The sequence below is a fragment of the Elgaria multicarinata genome, chromosome 7 (genome assembly GCF_023053635.1).
Source record: "Elgaria multicarinata webbii isolate HBS135686 ecotype San Diego chromosome 7, rElgMul1.1.pri, whole genome shotgun sequence".
NCBI classification, from domain to species: Eukaryota; Metazoa; Chordata; class Lepidosauria; order Squamata; family Anguidae; genus Elgaria; species Elgaria multicarinata.
Window position 1 is genome coordinate 31,645,205 of NC_086177.1, and position 23,700 is coordinate 31,668,904.

The following is a 23,700-nucleotide window of genomic DNA, read 5'->3' on the forward strand; positions in this document are numbered from 1 at the left end:
CTTTATTTATTTATTTGAAAAGCTCTCTACAGATTTATGTTGTGCTTTTTCCAAAATGTATTTTTGGGGATTCTTTTGAGGATTTCCCTGAAGTGCGTTTGTATAATAAACTTTGGCCCCATTCAGAAGACACCTTAAACCATGGCTTTAACCATGATGGTTAAGCCAGAAAGTCGGGCCGTGTTCATATGGTGACTTTAACCATGGTGACTCAGACAAAAAGCCTTAGTCACCATGGTGAATGATACACACTTCATTGTGCAGACACATTCCCTCATTCATCCAGTGGTGGCTTTCCCTCTAACCACACATATAAACAGTTGACCCGCATTGGCCCCTCAACATTCACAGCACATCTTCACAGCTGGAATTCCCTCTGTATTTGCAAAACTACCTCACTTTACTGATAGTCCTCTCTTCTCCTACCCTTCTCTTCTCTTTCTTCTCCCAGCATCACTGGTTAAGTAGCTAATTTTAATGCTCTGACTGTATTTCAGAATTGACATAGTGCTGGCACATAGGCATCAAGGAGGTTGCTGCAGTGATGCAGGCGGCCATTAAGGGCACAGGCAGTGTCAGCAGAAGACGTTTTCCTGCCTGAGGTGGAGCACAAAGTGGTGCCCCCTCACACACAAGTCAAGGAACAGTGCCCAAAGTCAGTCAAATTATTTTAGCACATGAGGCAGAAAATCCCACTAGGATCTCTTTTCTTCCCTTGCAAAAAAAGATACAATAATAATAAATTAACCAACAATTTGTTGCTTTCTCATGACAGTCCAAATGAGCTGCTAATGGCCACTGTCTCACTCTGCCTAATGGTAGGGCTGGCTCCCAGGGGGCAAGAGTCAAAGCCATAATTGGCTTCAAGCAGCCCCTTCTATAGTGACTATCAATTCATTTGATTAATCTGACCTTTATCTTATTGCATTGGGATTTTTTGTCCTTTTTCTATTTGACATATCAGGGCATCTTGCATTTGTAAATATATTTACAAAATGCTACTGTTTACCTTGAGTGAGCATTCCAGATAGGGACTGAATGGTCCAATTGACCACTGTGTTCTTCATTGAAAATGCATGCCATTAAAAAAAACAAAAAAAGGTAGGTAATACTCTTGTCTGTATTACATTTTTCTTGGATTATTCCAGAATATATCTTGGCTAGAAATCACCATGGCGGAGCCCACTGTTACTCTTTGGGGATGACTGGACAGTTTTTCTTTATTATTTATTTTGGAGGGGAGTCATCAACAGAGTCAATGGGACCTGAGCCAGGAGTTCTTGCTTAAGAGACTGAGGCACTTGCCAGAGCATTATGTAAATGCCCTCTGAAAAGCGCCGCTTGCTAGATTTCATTTTATCGTATTGTTTCATTGTTATATGGAAGAAGCTAATACACGGTCTGTGGCATATATTTCCACACTGAAATAGAATTGTGGAGTCATTGCAGGTGGTGCATTCTACATACAGGAAGGATATGCTAAATCCTGTACCGTTTGTCCCTCCCCCGGCTGCCAATATGCTTCCTCCCCCAATACTTCTGGCTCAGCACTCAAGTATTAAAATATGGGGCTATGTTCTTTTTTTCTGATCTTGTGTAACTTCTCTTTTATTTTTGCAAATGAGATTCCTATGAAGGAGAGAGGAAGAGGTCATACATTTTAGAATATGTTAGGGGAAATGATTGGAAGATGTTACTCCTTTATGCTTTATCCTTTCTTTTTGTCTCCTCCACTTTGAACCTATCCTATCCTATCCTATCCTATCCTAGAGAATCTGTCTTAAATAGGGTGGCCAGCAATTTCATTATCAAATACTTTAGTATCTCAAAGTGAGTGTCTCTGAGCATATCCAGAATTCCTTAATTAAATAAATGTTTTTGTTTTTTAAAAAAATGCCTACGCCTAAAGACACAGTGATTTTGATCTGCAGTAGGCATTACCTGATGGGAAGTTGATTTTATTTGAAAGAAATCAGTACAGAGACAATGCTCCTGAGAATGTGCAAATTGCCCCCTCTGAAGGGGTTCACTGTTCCTTTTATTTTAAAGAAAAAATCTCACATTCTAGAAAATTAAGATTCCTTCTGAACATGCCAATTTCCCCCATAGCCCTTTATGTCTCTTTGTTTTGACAACTGAAATTTTTGCCACAAGAGTAAAGTGCTGTTTTGTTAGCATCAGGAGTAATAATCTCAGGGTTGATTGGAAGTTATTTGTGTGAAAGAAAAGAGCCCACACAGAGGAGAGAGAACTTCAGACTGTAATTTATATCGGACATACTGCATTTCACTGTCTTCCTCTTCTTCAAGAGGGGCTGTAGAAGTACCAGCAGGCAGAGCAGAAGGAGCATGAGACAGATTAGAGTTGTTTATAGTAGGCGATTAATTTTAAAATCAGTAGCTTTCCTCTCAATGTAGTTGAACTGGTAAGTGTAGAAATGAAAGAGTAAAAGGCTGTGGAATTTGGGGGCTTTTCATGCTTCGCCTGTTTCTATTTATATGAACCTTCAAACACCGGCGTTCTTTGCCAGAGTACAAACCATGTCTTCAAAACTTAATCTGAAAAGCATGATTTATCTTAAAAAAAGAAAAGAAAAGTAATCCCACTTTAAATTTAACCTGCATTATTCTCTCCACCAGAGGGAGCGAATGCAAATCCAAAGAGTGTATAACTGAGCAAGAAGATTCAATTAGCAACAATTAAAATATACATATTGTGGACAGCTTGAAGCATTTGTTTCAGATGATGCCAACCTTTTGTAACCTTTTGGGAAGCTTATCTCAGGGGATGTGGGAGAATCCTTCCGCTCATTCAGCTTCCTATTGCTGACTGTATTCAGCAACTGATTATTCAGAGGAAAATACAGTTCAGTGTAGTTTTCTCCAGCCTGGTGCCCTCCATGTGTTTGGGACTTCAATTCCCATCTGCCCCAGCCAGCGTGGCCAGTGTTCAGGAATGCTGGGAATTGTGGTCCAAAACATCTGGATAGCCCCAGTTTAGGGAAGGCAGGTTTAATGTCTCAAAGTGCATACTGATGTTTGCATAATAAAGGTATTTAGGATGAACAGAGTAGTACAACTACACGTTGTTGTTTTTATTAATGGAACATGTGAAGAGGCGTAGTTCTTATCTAGATCCAGAAACTACTGATGAAAACAGTAGCAGGGCTTCAAAGATAAGGAAGAATATGTGGAGGGGGGAAGGAAGAAGGATCACCTTTAATGTAAGGAAGAGATCCTGAAGATGCAGGTGAGGGTGTAAGAAGCCCTTGGAATTTGGCCCTTCCTTCCCAGATACTTCTTTATCTCTCTGCTTCTAGAATGTGGTCAAACACTGGAATAGCCAAACGTTTTGCACAATGTCTCATAAGAGGCAGGCCTGACACCTTAGCTTTTTCTAGGCAGAGCTTGTATTGTCTGTCTCAATGAGAAGCAACATTTCAACAGGTGAAGCTTTTCTTAGTGCCCAGGCCCAGTTTGGCTGTTATGGCCGAGCCATTGTGAGCTCTTTCTTTCCTCTTCCCTCACTCTCCCATTGCCACACTCACATTTTACTGTGTAATAACCAAATCTACCAAGGTACGATTGCTATAAACTATAGTTTTCATCTAAAGCAGGACTAGAAACTACAGTTTGAACTGGTTGGGAGGCAAACAATGGTTTGTAGCAACCATTGTTTGTCTGATTTGGATGTAATGACAAAATATGAGGCATGACCCTGGGTTTTGCCCATGATTTCCACAGGTGCAGTGATCATCACTTGCTGAAATGTCTCCCAATTGGAGCAGTTACTTCTGCGCTTAGTGCAAATAGGAGCCGTGAAAAAGGGGTGGACCCTAGATCTCTCCTATAAGGATTTGCTGTTGAATTCAGGAAGAGTGGAATGGCTGCGGGGCACCCACAACTGTCAATTCAGCACGTAAAACCAGAGGATCACCTTGCCAAGTGGCCGATCTTGTCCTCTTTTCCGGACTTGTCACTGTCAGTGGTAAACAAATTAGCCTACATGTAGTCTTGCCTTGCCAATTTCCTTGCATGTTTCATCCTGCACTTTGCTGCCTTTCACAGCTGAAACATGCAAGGGCATTGACAAGACAAGGCTACAGAATGGACAGCTGTAAGTGCATACTTGAGCATCTCCAAACCCCCCCCCCCCAATTATAGCCTCATTTGCACACTTTTGGGGTGGTTTTTTTTTTAAGCTGGGGATTGAAAAGGGATCATAATAGGTGCAGGGACGGGGAAGGGATGGGCAGACATGACGAGCTCTGCTGTGAATGATGCTGGGTGGAGGATCAAGAGGGAGAACAATCCACAGTAAGCCCAGGGACTCTGTGGGTTTCTCTGCAAACAACCCACACTGTGTCACTTATTTGCAAGGTGAGTTGTGTGAACATGTGTTGTGGTCTCTCATATCCTAGTGCTTCTCTTTCGTAGGTCCTGTTTACTTCTTACAATATCTTATGTTATTTTAACTCCTTTGGGTCATAAGCTGAGCACATGGACAATAATGCAGCAAGCAGTTATTCTTTTTCCTAACTTCCCTGTCTGAAGCATCTGTTACTCCTTTCCAGAGTTCGTCTGGGAAAATTTCATTTTTCCCATAGCAGGCCCCTGTGTCGGCGAGAAGTCCCAGCATGTCATCACAAACGCTTCTGTTAGAATGCTTGCTAGAATCAAACTGATTCAAACTTAATTTGATAAAACATTTTAATATATCTTTTGTTTCGCTATGAAAATTGTAACTTAGGAGAGTTCATGCTTATGACAAAAATGTGGAAGACCAAAAAAAATTCTTTAGTTTGGATAAATATTTGCAAGATAGCCTATTATACAGGTTGGTGCAGGATATGTTGGAATACAGGTTGGTGGTGCAGGATATGTTGGAAAATGGCTTGGGGTAGTAAAATGCCCACCCTCCACCCAACACACATTTGTGTATACATTTTATAAGTTCTGCATGATTAAGGATTCTCTCAGGGTTTTGTTTTCGGTTTTTTGGCTTCTTTCTTGCTGCTCCACCTGCTCCTTAGCAGAGGCTGTCCTCCATCTCTTCCGGTTTTGACATCCTTTGGGCAGCATTTCACCTTCCAGCACCTCACTCTCAGATTTGTTTCTGAAGGGCAGCCGGGGCTCTTACACTGGTGGTCAGCAGAGAGCGCAAACAGCAGAGAGAAAAACACAAGTCAAGTTCACGTTATTTCCCTAGGAATGGCCTTCCTATGTGGCATAAGTTTCAATATGGCATGAAAACTGAAAACTCAGGTTGTAGTTTTTGAGGAGATGTAAAGGGGACACCTAACCAGAGAACCAGTGGTTCTGCAGGGCCACGAAATAAAGTGTGCCAAAGTATGACATTAATAACGATCGGTATATTATATATCAGGGAGATACTTTCTTTTCTGAACACCAACTTTGCTAGCTAAGCGTGTTGGCTGGATTCGTATAATATAAACAAACTCAGTGTTCTGCAGTTGCTAGCTTGTGGACTGAAGGTTCCAGTGATTACACTGAAAGGTGCTGTCCAAAATAATTTGTGTTGTTTTCTTCCCAAACTAAAAGTCCCAACTGTAAGCAGCATAGGCTACTCCATTATTAACACATTGGCTTGAGTATCTGCTCATTGACTGACAGTGCAAGGGCCAGGGTGTGATCTTCCCAGGTTTTTTTATTGTGTCAAAGCGGGATTGTGATGGCAGGAAGCGTTCTTGTTGATGCACAGGTTCCGCATTAGTGTCATTGCTAATCCATCAGTTTGGAGGCCGCGGTGCATTTGCAAAAATGTTTGGGGCCAGGCTAAATGGATTCAGAGTATGGGTTCTTTCTTATGTGAAGGAAGATTGGCATAATTGCATAGAGTAGGCATTTTATTCATTTTAAAAAAAACCGGCAAATACATTTTTCTAAAGTTAGGGTAGGTAACCTGCAGCCTACATGTGACTCTCAGGGGCCGTATGTGCCACCTGTTGTGGGTGACTTGCCCCTAATGCCCCTTCCCATGGACAGCTGATGCCATCAGCAAAAAAGCACATGGGATAGGTGTCCTTACACACTCTGTTTCCCGGTGGTGTTCCTGATTGAGAAAATTGAGGAGTATTGGGGGAGGCTTTAACCTCTCTCCCCCCCCCCATCCTGATCATAGTAACTATTTCCCTGCTGTTAATAGGGAGAGTGAATAAATCAAAAAGGATCTCTCCAAACTGGTCAAAATGGGCATTAAAATGACAAATGCAGTTCAGTGTAAGCAAATGCAAAGTGATGCACATTGCAGCCAAAAATCCTAACCACATATACACTAGATGATAGACCAGGATTGCCTGCATAGCTTTTAGTTTCGACACGGAACGCCAAAAATTTCAACGCCATAACTGCGGGTGAGAAAACCAGTGAGGCACAGTAGCTCCTGCTAGCACAGCAACTGTTTCCAGGTTAGAGAGAGCAAGTTTTGGCTTTGTATTTGTATTTATGTATTTGTATTTTTATGTACATGTTACTGGGGTGTATAGTGATGCAATGACTGTAATAGTTTATATTCTACGCAAGGCATTGCCAGGGGAAACTAAAATATCTATGGCAAGGTGTCTGTGGGAGAAAATAGTGATCACATATAATAAAAAATTAAGCCATTAACGGGGAGGTGATGAGATAAATCAGAAAAGCTTAGATTTTCAAAGTGTAAAATTTGTGAACTAAGGTCAGCAAATTACATTATGTAATCCTGAGGAGAGATAAGGACAAAAGTGTCCCTAGAAAAACCTTTAGTCTCCACAACTTGTGGCTACTACAAAATCTGTAGATAGGAGTAGCAGAGGTTTCCACATGAAATGTTTCAGTAATGCATAGGTGTTGTTCCTGTTTTGTTATTTTTTTAAAAAACTGTATATTTTATTATAGCTCCTGACGAAGGACGAGACGTCCGAAACGTTGAGCAGAGCATTTTTGGATTGAAAGAATAAAATAGTTTTTAACATGTTTATCAAGCACCAGAGTTGATTTCTCTTTCAGCATAAAGTTCAGCATAAGTTCAGCATCCATGCTTATTGGTGCGGTTTTTTCCCTACATCGGCATACAATGTTTGGGGCCGTTTAGCTTAGAAAAAAAAGGAGAGTAAGGGCGGACATGATAGTGGCGTATAAAATTATGCATGACATGGAGAAAATGGAAAGGGAAAAGGTTTTCTTCCTTTCCCATAATGCTAGAACTCGGGGTCATCCTATAAATGCGGGAGATTTATGTCAGCTAAAAGAAGTACTTCTTCATACAGTTCATAGTTAAACTGTGGAATTAACAACCACAAGATGTAATGATGCCATCAACTTGGATGGCCTTAAAAGGGGGTTAGACAAATTCATAGGGGGGGGGGTAAGACTATCAATGGCTACTAGTCTTGATGGGTGTGTGCTACCTCCACTATCAGAGGCAGTGTGTCTCTGTATGCTGTTTGCCGGGGAATCCGAGTGGGAGGCTGCTATTGCACTCCTGTCCTTCCTTTGGGTTTCCCACAGACAGCAGGTTGTTGACTGTGGGGAAAAAATGCTGGACTATATAAGCTGTTGGTCTGATCCAGCACGGCTGCTCTTATGTTCTTAAGGTGGTGTGCTCTCCTTTGTTAGAGGTTTTTAAGCAGGGGCTGGATGGCTGACATTCGAGGATGTTGTAAGATTCAGGGAAAACTCAAAGATGGGGTCTTGGTCACCCCATATAAAACTAAGGAAGAGATGTGTACAGACTTGTTGCAGCAGGATGAAAGACAGTTGAGGTTGAATCTCAGGAGGTTTGATTTAGCAGGGAGGGAAGCGCATTGGATTTGTCTTTGAAGTCCCAGTATCAGGAAATAGCAGTTAAAAGCTGTAGGTAGCTATGTGTCATCCTGGTCACTTTTTCAATGGAATCAATTGGGTTGATGAAGGCACACATGTAATAGCCGGGCAAGCTAATCCAGAGTAAGTACTGCCATATTACTAACACTCTGAAAACCTGCCCCAGCTCCTCTTCCCTTTCTCTGTAGGGAATTTGTCCCCAAGGTTCCTTGCCTGTATTAATGTGTTCCAAGCCCTTCCAAAACCTCCAGAGCCCACCCACCCCTTTAAAAGAGCCTTTGGTTCTGACTTCATCCCTTCCAGCAGTTTTTGGCAACTGCTTCTCTCTTTCAACCATGATGGATTTCCTTGCAAGTCATTCTCTGTTTTTTTGAGGGTGAGGCTGGAGGAAGGAACTGCTTGTTGAGTAATGTGCCATGTCCACAGGAGCACTTAGTAACTGCATTAAAGGAAACACAGGTAGCTACTCTGGATAAATTGTTGCGTTTGGATGTGGAATCCCCAGGTTAAAATAGCTGCTCAGCCACAGAACTCACTGATTGCCCTTGGACACTGTCTGTCTGTTTCTCTCTATCTGTCTGTCACACACACACACACACACACACACACACCTCTCTCTTCATAGGGTGGTTGTGAGAATAAATAAGATTTGTTTAGTAATTCTGCACACTGGAAAATGTTTAACAAAGAGTCATTTGTTATAAAACACAACAACATTATAGTATTGCTTTCAGGATTTTCTCAGCATCTTTTGAGGGCTAGGCAGGCCTACTCCTAAAGCTGAGTTACTTATGAAGAAAGACCGAAAGAAAAAAGAAAGAAAAGAAATTAAGTCTAGCCAGTTCTGGTTCCATGTGTTGGGCAAGATCCCGTCAATGGCCCAATTTCATCCTCTTCAACATTATAGCCAACCGCTGCTGCTCCGACTCCTCCTTCTTATGTAAGTCATTGTTTGCTTACTCACTCCTCTGGACGGAATGGAGAAGACAGGTGAAGACACAGGTGTAAATGATGGGGGGAAAGAGGAGGATCAGACCTAGAGTGCTTTGATGGTGGGGTCCGCTGTTGGGCCTGGGCTGGTGCCTGGCCCTGGATTTAGGTTTTGGTAAAAGTTCAGCATAAGGTATGCTCATATTATACAGCAGAGGTACAGAACCTTAGGTCCAGGGGCCAAATTTGGCTCACCTGTGGTCCCAGTAGGGTTCCTTGGGGTTCCCTAGATAGCCACACCCATTTCTTCTGGTTCTTCCCTTTTCCCTGATCACCAGTCATTTATTATTATTAACATTTGGTAGTTTCCTGGCTTTTCTGCAGTCCCTCCCCCTATTCTGAAAAGTTGAAATGCCTCTCCTTAGTTAGCAGCAGGAAAAGCGTTAAGCTAAAATATGCTGGTATTTTGGACCTCCCCATTTGCTTTCAGCCACAGCAGTTCGATACTCCTGCTCTCTACCAGCTGGAAAACCTAATGCTGCACTATTCACCATAACTTTGTAGAACCTCCAAAAATCCCCAGTTTAAATCCCACCTTAGAAATGAATTTGCTTTGGTGGCCTGAGGCAAGCCACGATTTCTCAGCTGCCCAAGACTGGGAAAACACTGACCTGCTTTCTAAAAAAAGAATGTTTGTGAAATGTACTGCAATTCAATTAAAGTATTTAAAGCCTTAGAAACAAAAATACTGACCTACTTCACAGATCTGTTTGTCGGGATAATTGAGAGCATGTATGTGAAGTGCTCTGAGTATTCGAACAGTGCCATATAAATGCTAAGCGTTGTTTTGTTTTATTTTTTGAACAGCTATTTAACAATGTCAGTGGCGGAGAAAGTTTTTGCTTATTTGAACAAGGTCACCGTACACCACACAAGCAGGAGATGCACACCATGGAAGCAGCGAAACTTTTGGAATACAGTTTGAAATTGGCACTGACAAAACTTGTGGCTCATCTCTTTGGTGATGGTAGGTGCCTTACAAGCTAATCCTATGGTCTTGTTAATGTAATTGCAATGCCCTCCAGCAGCCAATAACAGTAGAAATGAGTTAACGCAGCAACAAGGCCTTTCCCATAGCAGGGAACACCTTCCGTCCCACACACGGTAATGCTGCCACCAGGACATTTACTTCGGGTCAAAACCCTTTCCTTCTCAAGATATGAGGACATCCTGCCTTTTTATTCTGACATATTTTATTCTCTTACCACTTTCCCCTTTGGTAGCCATGGGCCATAGGCATAGGATTTTGAAAAGTTGAGAAATATGATAAGATGTTAAACAGTAAATAAGCACTTTGCTCTTCTCCTGCACATAAATAATCGAGTTACAGTAGTGTAATTTAAAAACCTCCTATATATCTTCTCACTTACATGCACTCAATCCTCACTCTAATCCTATAAACACAGATCCTAGGCACTCACCTTCTCACAAACCCTATCTAACTCTTCCCTATCTATATTTATCCTATCTGTTCCCCGTCTAAACTCCCCATACAGCTTCCCGTTTATATATCAGACACCGATTCGCACCTACCCCATTCAGCCACCATCTCACAAATGCAAATCCATCCTAACTCCTGTCACTCATATCACTCAAAATCTAGAACTACTTACCAGAAAATACAGAGTCATAACATTAATGCATATATACATGTGACATCACACACAGCATCTGTAAAGACTCCACAGCCATCCATCAATCAAAGTATTGTTCATCAATGTTGCCCCCATATTATCCATGCATGGAAGACACCATTACATAGCAACATCAGACACATCATGATGATGTCAAAGCTAGACAAGCAGAAATATGCAGTTTCCCTCACCTTGTCCCCGAACTGGTGCATGGGGATTTCGGAGTAATTCTATCTCTGCTTATCAGCCATGAATTAGGATAGGATTGGTTTGTCCCTGCATTGTTATGAAATTATGTATTATTTTATATATAATAAATTTTATGCAATAAGTGAAGAGAAGGCAGTTTGTTTTCACACCATGCATACATAACTTCTGGTATTTTCTACCACAAGATATGGCCATTGTCAATAGCTTAAGTGGCTTTTTTAAAAAAGGATTAATGTGGGATAGGTCACATTATATTATATTATTTATCCCAATTTTATACACACACACACACACACACACACACAGAGTGGCTAACAAAATACATACTAAAATGATAAAACAATAACAGCAAAATAAAAATCTCAAATCCAAATTACAAGATAACAGTATCAAAGGTTGTGAGCCATGATAGCAGGCAAAAACCTCTTTGTTCCGGCAGACTTTAGGAGAATAATCTGGTCCTCCATCTATGTTAAGGACTTGCAAAATTGTTGTGTATTTTAAACGTTTAGTGTTTTAATAGTGTAATTGTTTTTTTTTTTTTAAATTGTACATTTCTTTTCCTAGGTTTTAAAATGTATATGTTTTAAATTTTGCAAGGCTGCCTTGAGGCCCAGTATTGGGCAAAAGGCAGGATACTACTACTACTACTACTAATAATAATAATAATAATGTGAAATGTCCATGTTCCGAAGCAATGTATCTCTGAGTACCAGAAGCTGGAGATGAGCAAGAGAGGTTAGCCAACACCACGAAGCTCTGCTTCTAAACATCTGCACCAGCCTTTCCCATTCTGATCCCACCCACATGTGTTGGACAACAACTCCCATTACTCCCATCTGCATGCTGGATGGGGATAATGAGAGATATCCATACATCAGAGCTTCTGCAATTGGGTGGCTCAGAAATGTAATAAATAAATATCTGGAGGAGACTAAATTGAGGAAGGCAGTTCTAGAGGGAATGAAATGCTGGACTAGATGAACTTTGCTCTGAGGCCCAGCAACGTGGTTGTTATAGTCACTTCCCAGCGAGACCTCTTGCCTTCATGGCTAACACAATTATCTATCCAGGAAATGATGGCTAGCATTAACATTCATGCAAGATGTTGTTGGCAGGTTCTGAAGCTATTAAAGGGATGTATTTTTAGCAGGAAATCTAGCAGAGAACATTGTAATTAAAACACCTACAGAAACAATAATACGTTTTTCTTCTTTTTACTGTCATAAATTTTCCTGTTTGGAGTTTATGAATACTTGCCACTTCTTTTTAGTCTCCTCCAGTCACTATCACAACTTTTGTATGCGATCCTAGACCAGGTTTCTCCAATCGATGGCTCTGTGCTACCTCCAGTATGAGAGGCAGTGTGCCTATGTACACCAGTTGCTGGGGAACATGGGCAGGAGACTGCGTTTGCACTCATGTCCTGCTTGTGGGTTCCCCATGGGCAGCTGGTTGGCCACTGTGTGAGCAGAATGCTGGACTAGATGGACCCTCGGTCTGATCCAGCAGGGCTCATCTTGTGTTCCTATGTTAGCTTGATGCCCTCCAAATCTCTTGGGCTTCAACTTCCAACATTCCCAGCCAGCATGATGGGAGTTGCAGTCCAACACATCTGGAAGGCAACAGGTTGGGGAAGGCTGACCTTGTTAAACCATGTTCTCCTTCTGACTGCGCATTGATGACAATGTCAGATTTTAGAGAGACCAGGCTGATGGATACTTACCAAACTCGAGCAAGGAACAGCTGGATGGGATGACAAGCTTAAATGCAGCAGGAAGTTGAAGGACTTTTCTACAGATTTTTAGCTCTTTTTCCTCAATAGTGACACCACTACCAAAAGCCCTCTGCACAGCAATTAGGCTTCAAAAAGCCTCAACTGGTACTAATTGAGATGTTTTAAAAGCCTTACCTACTGTCTGTGTGAGATGTGGTGTGTCCGTCCGTCCGTCCGGGGCTGTGTGTGCCTTCCCTTCTGCAGTAACAAATACCCACCACCACCAAATATGCTCCCCCCCTGCATAGGAATTAGGCTTTTCAAGAGTCCATTGGCACCAATGGAGTTTTTTTTTTTAAAAAAAGCATAATTGCTTTGTGTTGAGTGTAGGCAGATTTTCCTCATCCCGGGCCTTAGGCCTCATACAACATTTACTATTAGTTTCCAGGTCCTGCATGCTGTAATTCCTTTAATGCATCATAAAATAATTGGCCTTCTGTAACCCAGCCGAATAATGTATACTTTAACTGGCATCTCAGTTTTTAGTTTGCTACAATTGGATGCACGAAAGAGTGGTTAGAGTCCTGGACTAGGACTGGGAAAAATTCTCCACTCAAGCACGAAGCTCATTTGATAACCTTGAGCCAATCACTATCCCTTGGCCTAACCTACCTCACAGGATTGTTGTAAGGATAAAATCAAGTTGTGGGGAAGGCCCTGTGTGTTGCCTTGTGCTCCTTGGAGGTAAGCTAGGCTATAAATGTAATAAACTATTATTTATTTATTTATTTATTTTACTTATATTCCGTATTTCTTTGATTGTAAGACGCCATCAATCGTAAGACGCACACTAATTTCAGCACCACCAACAGAAAACAAAAAACCTAAGACACACCCACGATTCTAAGATGCACCCCATTTTTAGAGATGTTTATATGGAGAAAAAAGTGCGTCTTAGAATCGAAGAAATAGGGTCCTGCCCCCCTAGCCAGAGTGCTCTGGGCGGTTTACAGAAATTCTAAAGTTGAGATAAAAACAAGTATATAAAATTTAAAATTTTAAAACACAGAACATACACACATAAAGCATTAAAAACCGTTAAAAAACTAAACATGTGGGTGATTAAGATGTGCTGCCATATGCCAGGGCAAAGAGGAAAGTCTTAACCTGGTGCCGGAAAGATGGCAGTGTTGGCGCCAGGTGAGCCTCGTCAGGGAGAACGTCATTACCTGGGATGATGTACAGGCCTGGGTTAGGAATAATTCTGGCAAAAATCCTCTTGTTGACTATTTATGGTTACGTTGGTCTGTTAATTATTGCCATTTAGCTTTTCTATTCTCCATCTAAATACTTCATCTGGCAGATATGTTCCTTCTACTGAGGTAACCGGCTTTGTGCAGCTGTGAACACCCACTACCTCTTCGTTTCTCCTTTGGTTGCCCATTGTTTGTTGCTACCCTCTGTCATCCAACCCACCTGTTCCTTGTCCTGGCTTTTCCAGAGCTGTTCATCTGAATAAAGATTGGGCTTTGAAAGTAAAGTGACTTGGCTTCACCTGTGTCAGAGGACGAGAGCTGTATAACTTATTTTGTTGATTTTATCTAATCTCTCTCTGGTGTGTGCAGAAGTTTCCCCCCCATGTCATTTGCTTAATGGAGCTTGTCGTGTATCTATTAGAAACACATCAGTCCTTTATATATAGTTTTTATTCATTATACAACTCTATAAAATATTCATACAGAGGCACAAATCAAGGGAGAATAGCTTTGTATCTAAAGTGGGTTACAACAATAGTGCAAAAAGCTATCGAGATTTATTCGCTAAAAGAGGTCATTAAGGTAATAGCTAAAAAAAAATAGAATTGTAAAATAATAATAAAAAAGAGATTTAGTTACATCCCTGGGGAGTTGTTAGTCATTTCCAGTTACCAAGCATAACAAAATTACCTGCGTTGCCCATGATCTTGGCTCATTTTCCTGCCATGCCAGGTGGTTGGTGGAGTTCGACAAGTGATTGATTTGGTTTTAAAGGGTGCCTGAATTGCACAAAGTGTTTTTCATATTAGAAAAGACACAGCTAATCCCCTCCTCCACCTGCACAAGAGCCAAGATTTATTGCCAAACACACACAAAAGTCTTGTAATTTGGTTTGTTTGCTATTTATTTCCCATGGATTGCAGTAATTGATGTCATTAACTGAAGGGCAAGCTTTACTAAGGGTGGAAGAAACCAGCCTTTTATTCACTTGCCCTTCCCCCTCACCCCTTTTTATCTTTGTTTTGTTCAAAACAATGGCATAGGACTTGAGATTAGATGGGTGGACTGCTACTTCCCATTTACTCACCCTTCCTTTGAGATGGAGATCAACTTCCAAGGAGAATGGATGGAGGTCTTGGGTTGTGGGGTCATGGAGCAGCAGCTAGTTAACTCAGGTATGAAAACTCTCTTTTGCTTCATTGACATCTGTATTAGCAAAGACTTCCAGCACAATCATTCACGGTCCACTATGTTGCCTCCGCTTGCAGTGCACACTCACATACAGATCTGCATTAGTAGCAGTGACTGCTAACAGCTTAGAGACAGCAGACACAGTGCATGCTGCGCCGTGAGGTTGCCACATTGATTGGTAAACCAGAAGCTAACACTTCAAGCCCAATTATGTATTGTGTAGTGGGAGGGAAAACATTCTTGTGGAGAGGTTGAATAATGTAGAGATTATATTGTCTGCACAAAAGTATGGATATCTTTGTATATCATACAGGGTTTTTCAAATTTGAGAAGGCTGTCAAATGGCGGCCGACAGTATCAGAGCTCAATTTAAGCTAGGGCTCCTTACCGAAGGTAAGCCTTGGAGCTATTTTTAATCTTAGAGGCTGAGCACTTATTCGCATAGAGCATAATTAACCTGTAGAACTACTTGACACGCTGTGTGATGTTTGTTTGTTTCTATATATAAAAAAAGGTTAAATAAAATCATTAGGGATATGGTGCTCATTTGAAGAGGGGCGCCCTCCGGTGCCGTTTTTGCCTGCTCCAAAGCTCAGCAGCACAACACCAGAAACCCTCCTTTTCTCACCTGATTGGGAAAAGAGAGGATTTTTTTATAGTGTTCTTGGATTTGGAAACTGCAATGCACTCCTGCCTGCTCCAACCACAGCAGTGTGGCATGAGAACCTGCTCAGAGTAACACATACAACCCTCCTCCCTGAGTCAGGCCCTTTTCCTGCCCGACTCAGGGAGGAGGGTTGTATGTGTTGCTCTGAGCAGGAGCCGTCACCAAGGCACTTGCCACTGACAAGTCAATTTGCAGGGGCCTGGCAAGCAGCTTACTTATCCTCATTGTTGATACCCCCCTATCCCCAGCTAGTTTTGCTAGGCTGCTTCTACAGGAGTAGAATCAGCTTAATTTTAGTTAGAGCTGCTGACATCTTTCTCCCCCCTCCATATTTTTCACAACGTTGCAACAAGCCTAAAAAGGGGATCAAACTTATTAGGGTATGGCACAGGTTTTGTCCATCCTTGTTACTTCAAGGATGTCATGACTCTAGTCTCAGTGGTGCCAAAAGAGGAGGCTGTGGGCCCAAGCAACACTGTAGAAACAAAGACACCCCCCCCCCCATGTGTACGATGCCAGAGATCCCCAGACCTGGACCAACATCTTTAGATCCTGAGCCTAATTCCAGCACTGGGCCAACACACCCTTCTCCAAGAACTCCAAATGCCATATAGCCAATGAGCCAACACAGGCAGCACACCTGGCGTGAGCTTTCAGAGAGACAGAGGCTCCAGACCAGAAGGGGGTCTCTGAACTAAGACATAAAAGGCTTCAGTCTGAGCTCAGACCTTTTTAGAGTAAGCTGTTCACTAGGAGCTCTCCTGGGTGCTGCAAAATGTGTTTTCTTGCCTTGCACTGAGCCCTGATCAGACCAGAACACAGCATTGGCTCTTTGTCTTGAGATCTGACAGCCACTGTTACTCAGAGTAGACAGTACTAGACTAGGTAGCCAGTGGTTGGCTTCGGTACAATGGGGGTCCCCAACGCGGCACTTGTGGGGATCTCCAACAGTGCCCCTGAAGATCTCTTATCCTTGTCCCCTTCAAAAAAAAATGTTTAAATAAAAACCTAGGAAAATGTTAGGGCCATCTTCTTTCTCTGCCTTCCTAGCCTCACTCTTTCTCTCCCCTCTATTCAAGTTAAGTACTGCACACAATGCAGCCTTTGGCTTAAACCAGGGGTAGGCAATCTGTGGCCTTCCAGATGTTGTTGGACTACAACTCCCATAATCCCTGATCATTGGTTGGGGCTGGTGGGAGTTGGAGTCCAACAACATCTGGAGGACCACAGGTTTCCCACCCCAGGTATAAGACTTCAGCATTTCTTTTCTAGGCTGCTTCGTAAGCCTGAATGGTTATAATTGGAATGGACCAGAAGACCAAGAGTAGAAAAATGGGATTTCAGACATTGGTTTCAACATGAGTATTCCAGATAAGGCAAAGTGACAAAACGACTCAAGATTGCTCTCCACTTGTCTCCGCATGCCTCAAACTCTCCATGGCATAATTCTCCTTCATATATTCGATAAAGTGTACTTGCAAGAAAGTATTATATTCAAAGTATTTGTTAGATTCCAAGAAATAGTGAAGGTAAATGCTCTTCAATTGTTACTGCTTGGTCAGCTTCCAGGTAGCAGCTTGTTTATCATGTTGGCAAAAAAATGATAAGGTAAAGTTGAGGGAAAGCATTTTCTATATTAGCACACATGCACGATACAGTATGACAGGAAAAAAAAGTTAAGCACTGCCTTGAGGAACGTCAGACTTATTAGCTATGAAAAAAGAATTCTCTTAAAGAATAAAGTTAGAAAATATTTGCCTTGGAGTATGCCCGTTTAAGCAATGGTTGTCTTGTTCTCTATACATATGTAATGACAGAAATATGATAGGAACTTTGCAGGTAAATCAAAAGGCAAGATCCTTGTCCCTAGTGAGTTTAAAAACATCACAGCTTAATCACATGTACTTTATGATGAAGGGAGTTTGCTCCTTGGAGGGAAACCTGAGGGCATTTCAGGTTTCAGTGAAGTTTCCAAACTCTTTGAGGATTTTGGTTTTGAACATTTAGTCATGAGTGAAGAATTTCGTTGTCCTATTCAATGCCTTATAGAATCTACGCTGGGCCTTTTATCCTTTGTATTACTGAAGATAATGCTGTCCTGAAGAGTATTTTACTGAGCACCCTTTCTTTGATTTATTGAGAAACCTTTCCTTGATTTTACTTATATTTGAATTGAAGCATGCCCCACACCAATGAATAGCCAGAAAAGGGGAAGAGCAAAAGCTTTTAGTGGTGTCACTCACACCCACCTCACTCCTGGATTTTCTTTCTTATTGCATTCCTTTGCTAAAGATTCTGCAACCTTTATGTCTGACTTTTCATATTGTCCTTGAGTATGACTAACCTCCCAACTAACCAGGGTCTGACCCTGAAATTTGCAATTCATGACAACGACTGACAGTGAAACTGGGAATCTGGAAAGATTTTGCATGGAAATAAAGTAAGATCTATTCCATGGATTGCTCCACACATAGTAGCCTTAGTATGCTTCTGTGGTTCAAATAAAATATGCCTGACAATGAGAAAAAATTGACTAAATATCCTCAGAGTGTGTTTATTTGGAAGTAAGTTCCACTGTGTTTAACAGCGCTTACTCCTAGGTAAGTGTGCAGAGGATTTCATAATGAGTCCATTAAACCAGGAGCAAACAACATTTTTGGCCACAAGTCAAGTCCAAAGTGGTATGAGAGAGGGCCACTGACATCCGCTGGTCTTTGTGAGCCAGGTAATTTTGGAGTATGGGAGGAGCAGGCAGGCCTGACTCTGTGCCCTAGCCAGGCCTGTCAGCCTTACTCTTTCTCTCTGGGCATACAATGAACAGCTATTGCTGGCTTGAGATGATGTTTTCTGGTTAAGAGAAGGGGACTCATTGTGTATTTCAACTTTGGCTGCTCCATTGTGACTAAACATAGTGCTCATTGTAAAGATCAGAGGTCCACAGGTTTTGGCTAGCTTACTTAGCCAGTCAGGATACTGATTCTCCTGATGGAGGGGCAGAATCTTGCCTCTGATTTTCTGTTGAGCTTTAGAGGTGTTCTGAGCATCTCCAGAGTGAAGCTGCAAGCTTAGGAGGAGGGTTGTAGCTCATCTGTGGCATTTTGTGTTTCTGTGATGCTTGGGACACTCAAAGTACAGTGTGACATGACTGAGCCACAGTCCTCCATTTAAGCTAGGGAGTGCGGATAGAGATGGGTAGCCACCCTTCCTTCATCTTAACTGCACTTTAGATGGACTCCAAGTGCCTCAGAAGCACAGCACCATTGTGGGAATGATTCCTTCTATCAGTTCCTAGCTTAGGATGAGGAGGGGGTGCTCATCATGAAAAACGAACTTGTAGATAATCTTTAAATATAAGCCTAAGCATGAAAAGGATAGCACTTTTTCTTCTAATACAACCTTTTCAGAGGCTTATATTCATAACACCAATATATTATGGCACCAGATTTTATGTATCAGTTTTTAAACAAACCAAACCAAACCAAACCAGAAATACTTTGTCCTGTGCCTTTACTGAAGAGAGATGTTGAAACTCTTGAGAGTACAACCAGAGAGAGGTGGGCTGAGTAAGTTACATGCTCCCTAAAAGATGAATTTGTTTTTGGTATTCCTAATGTATTTGTTTTTATGTTAGGTTTTAATTAAGTTTGTGTTGTTAAACTATGTCTTATTGTTAACAGTCTTGAGCACCATTTGGGGGTGGAAAGGTACAATATAAATTAAATAAATAAACAAACAAACTTGGTGATATAGAACTTTAGAAAATATTGGTATGCAAAAAACCTAGTGGAAGAGAGAGACAAAGCCCTTGAATGAGTCCAAAGGACAATATAGGGGATTCCGTGAGGGATATAACTTCCAGCCCACAAGCTGTTTCTGGCACTACATGCACAAGCCCAGAGGTGTGTGTCATACTTTTATTACCATTAGTCATTATTGCGGGTCACATATATCTTTTGGCAGGGGTGGAGAACCTCATGCCTGGGGGCCATATTCAGCCCTCCTGGGGGCCCAGTCTAGCCCTCTGGTTTCCTAAAGAACAACGCCCCTTCTCTTAGCTCCATCCCCTTTCACCCAACTACCAATTGTTTGGTGGTTTTGTGCAGTTCTCCCCCTCCCCATTTTAAAAGGTTGAAATGCCTCTTTTGTGCGTAATTTACTGGCAGTAAGAGCTTGAAGCTGAAGGGATTTTGCCTTTGGCTCCTCCCACCCTGTGGAATGCAGTCTCCCAAAACTTCCCCCCAAATTTAATTCAGCCCTTGGACTGAAAGAAATTCTCCACCGCTGCCCTGTGGTATTGACCATGTTATCTAGAAATGGTAATAAAATGGCCCTCAGGATGGCGTGAACTGTGCACCCTTGTGTTAAGCAATTTTAAATCCGACATGTTCAAACCCTCCATCACACGTAATAAGTAATTAACCAGTAGCTAATGGAAAAGCCTTGCTAATGTTACCTTATAGGCATAGTTTTACTTGTTTAATTTATGAATCCATTCTAAATCAGATTTTAGAGATGTAGTCTTTTGAAGCATATATCAAGCAGCAGGGTGTGTCTTAGTGAAGAGAGCCTTTTATGCCTCACATCCCAGCACCTTGTATCTTTTCAGACAATGCCTTATGAATGGCACTGAAGCCATAAAGGAGGTGAAACATGTAGCCAACCCAATAGCAATGTCTGTGGGGAGAAAATGCAATTACTCAATAACACTGCAGGAATTTTGAAACAGAACTTTGCATCGCTATGCTTGTGATTTAACATGTATACTCACTCAGGTTTTGTTAAATTTGGAAGAGTCCATGCAGCTCAGCTCAGCAGGCTGGTGATCTGAATGAGTGTTAAACCATTCCAATGACAGCATATACAAGTTCAGCTTTTGGTCTGTGATTGGGTTGAAAAGCCGGTTGAGTAGCTGCATACATTAGCTGTGACAGAGTTTGACTCGGTCCTAAGCAGAGTCCTAAAGGGGAGTGTCATACAGCGCTTATCTCTTGGGAGCAATTTTGGACTCCAAAGTAAGTCTTTTCTCTCTTGTTCATTAGGATAAAACAAAATGGGAGGCAGCTGGTACTGACAGCAAAAATCTCTCTGAAGTGGTAAATTCCAGTTTTCACCACATGGGGACTCAAAGAACTATTCACTGTGAGACTCTGTGAAGGTAAAAATGTGTCATGGACACTTGGATGTGTTGAAACCTAAACTGAAAATCAACCCTTATAGTTTTTCATAGCTTTTTCTAGCACATTTTTAAAAGCTTGTTTCACTGACCATGTGAAAATGCTATTTGTGAACCAGCCCTTAACGATCTATCTCAAATTGCTGTGGCAAAACCAGAAGGGAAAGAACGTAGCTTGGTAAAAAACTGACGTTGTTTTGACCCTTCTTCCGATTTTTGGCTGAATGATGACTTGTTTTTCACCTCTAATAGCAGGGCAAAGAGATTGAGGGAGAAGTTTTGGACGTGAAGCTCGTGATAGTGTTTCTGTCTCATTTTGTTTGCTTAGTTACTTATTTAAATACAAAGCCTACCCTAGAGCTGAAGCAGGGTGTTTCACAAGCTCTGAAATGCTTAGTCAATAAAAAGAAGTGTGTGTCTCATTTTTTTTCTGAAGAGCTTCCAGTGTGATCAGTTTTGCCATAGCCCAGTGGTATAGTCTGTGCCTTGTATGCCAAATGTCCCTTGTATCCCCAGTTAAAGCAGGGGTGGCAACTTCACGCAGCCTGGGAGTAATTTTTTGCCACCTGAACACCTCATGGATCACACTCCTGCTGCTTCCACCACACTGTTGAATTTGGTAATGCAAAACAAAAAAAAAACCCTGGTGATTTGCCTCCAATTTTCTGGAACAAACTTTAACAAAAAGCTAAAACAGCTAAATTTAGCTTCAAAACCAGCTAAATTTGGCTGTTTTAGCCTTCTGTAACAGTTTGCCACTGAAATTTGGCAGTAAACCATTGATTATTTGTTTATTTATTGCCAGTGTTGCAAATTTCTGTGGCCCAGCAGCAGTGGGCACCACACCAAGGGGTGACAGGAGCTCTATGCGGTCCGTTGCCCTCGTGCTACTCACCCTTGAGTTCAAGAATTGTGGGTAGCAGAGCTAGGAAAGGCCTCTACGTGCAACCTGGGAGAGTTGCTGCCAATCAAAGCAGATTGGCAAAATAGTATAAGGCAGTTTCATATCTTTCTACAGAGAGCTTCGGCTATCGGGTGGTATAAAAATGCAATAAAATAAATAAATCCATGCTTGTTCCCACTTCGCAATTTAATCATAAAAATAATTCAAGGGATCTCTTTCTTCCAACCAGACTAAACCCACTCCTCTTCCCCACGATGTCTCCACATTTGCATAGGTGTAGAATTGCTAGACTTACCCACCTAATTTTCTTCTTCTCACCAACCCTTTGCCGTTGTCCAATTATCCTCTGCCCACTTCCATCACTCAGCGCATGGTTAGTTGGCTGCAGTGGAAACTGTGAATGTTTATGCTCTCCCACTATCTGTTGCTCATAGCTACACCCACGTACAGTGTGTTCAAAACATATGCATCATTTGTTTTCTCCTTTTCCTTATAATTTGTCTTTATGCCTATCTTTAATTTGCTGCTGCATTTTTTTTCCATGCGCACAGTTTTGGAGCTTGGCTTTGTCTTAAAAGAAGCGTATAATGTTTTTGAAAAGTTGGCTTCTCTGATTTTATCATTTCTGACACATCCATTATGTATGCTGCAGTTTAGTATTCTCTGGAAGAATTAATATAGTCTTACTCACAATCTGTGTGTGTTTGCATAGGATGAACAAATATTGCCTTGTTGTATGACAATTCAATTACATCTGTTTCTGAGAAGTTATTTGTTTAAAATGAAGGACAGCTTTCTGAAAGTTGCTGTTCTCTTGTGGCATTTGAATTCTTGTTGCAATTCTTACATTGCATGCCTTTTGCATGAGCTTTGCATTAGGATCAGTGTTGAGTTGACTATTGAGTCGACTATTGAGTTCACACTGAGTTGACTCACTCACCCCCCACCTTCTCACCCCCCTCAGTCCTCCCACTAGTATCCTATCAGCCATTGCTGCCAAAAATCTATCCTGCTAGCTGGACTAGAGCAGCAGACACCACTTTGACCGCTCTTGCCTTGCGACTCTATGGCTGATAAAATAACCAACAGTGCCCCCCCCCCCACAACACAATAACCAATGGTGGCTTAAATAGTCAACTCTGCACAGCATTGGTTATTTGCATTGGTTATTTTGGCCAAATAACCAACTGTTGATTAAAAAACTCCCTCCACACAACACGATAACCCATGGTAACCTTCAACCATTTAAACCACCATTGGTTATTGTGTTGTCTGAAACCAGCCAGTGAGTGGGCAAGTTGGCAGTCTAGCGTAAGACTGGGCTTCTGTCTGCAAAACTAAAGGTCCTTGCTACAGATAAAATTTGCAAGTGAATTAAGGACAGTTTGCCTGCTCTGTGATATAAGGTGGGTGAGAGATCTTTTCTGTTTAGTTAGAAGAGACACATGCTAGCCTCCTCAAAATGATGTACTGGAAAAACATTTCAAAGGTGGTAGTAGGCAAATCTTTGCAGGAGATAATATTCCTTATAGCTCACTCTACCTGCAGGACACTCGTGGTTTATAGAAAAAAGAAACATTGATCTAGTAGACTCCCTGCATGTAGTTAAATTAAGTGACAGTATATCTAAAGAAATGACAACAAGGCACCCATACAATTAGTTTGGCTATGTGTCCTTTATGGTAACAGATAACCTGGATGAAATTGCTGTAAGCTGTCTTGAGTCCATGGGATAGGGCGAGGTATAAATAAACTAAAGCGAATGAAACACGTTCCTTCATTTAGGGTTATTAGTCAGTGGTTATTTCCAACCTGGGGGGAACATAACTCAATGACAAAATAGCCTGAGTGGGCAGAGGAACTGTCACTCATCCATACATCACAAGTAATATCCAGTAGGTTCCCATGAAACTGAGGGATTGCACTATATATGGCTCCCACTATAGTAATGTCTGTGGCTGTGCAGGGGAGGCATCACATTTTTTCAGGTACAAAATGATGCTCAGAATGTAATATCCATGCAGCAAAATATTTATAAAGAGATATAAACATGGATTTATTGGATTAAGAAATTATTTGTTTGGATCCAGACTAAATTAGATGCCATTGAAATCAGTGTGCAAACTTAGTTATGACTT

The 23,700-nt window shown here is 41.6% G+C and overlaps 1 protein-coding gene across 2 annotated transcripts in view; it reads left to right on the forward strand.

Annotated features, from left to right (window-relative positions):
• The window catches only part of FARS2 (phenylalanyl-tRNA synthetase 2, mitochondrial), a 268,820-nt gene that overhangs the window by 64,415 nt on the left and 180,705 nt on the right, over window positions 1–23,700 (forward strand). For both annotated transcript variants that reach the window (XM_063130326.1, XM_063130325.1), the window contains 2 exons: window positions 9,618–9,777; window positions 14,671–14,802. In XM_063130326.1, coding sequence (XP_062986396.1) covers window positions 9,618–9,777; window positions 14,671–14,802 — 292 coding nt within the window. The remainder of the gene's footprint in view (window positions 1–9,617; window positions 9,778–14,670; window positions 14,803–23,700) is intronic.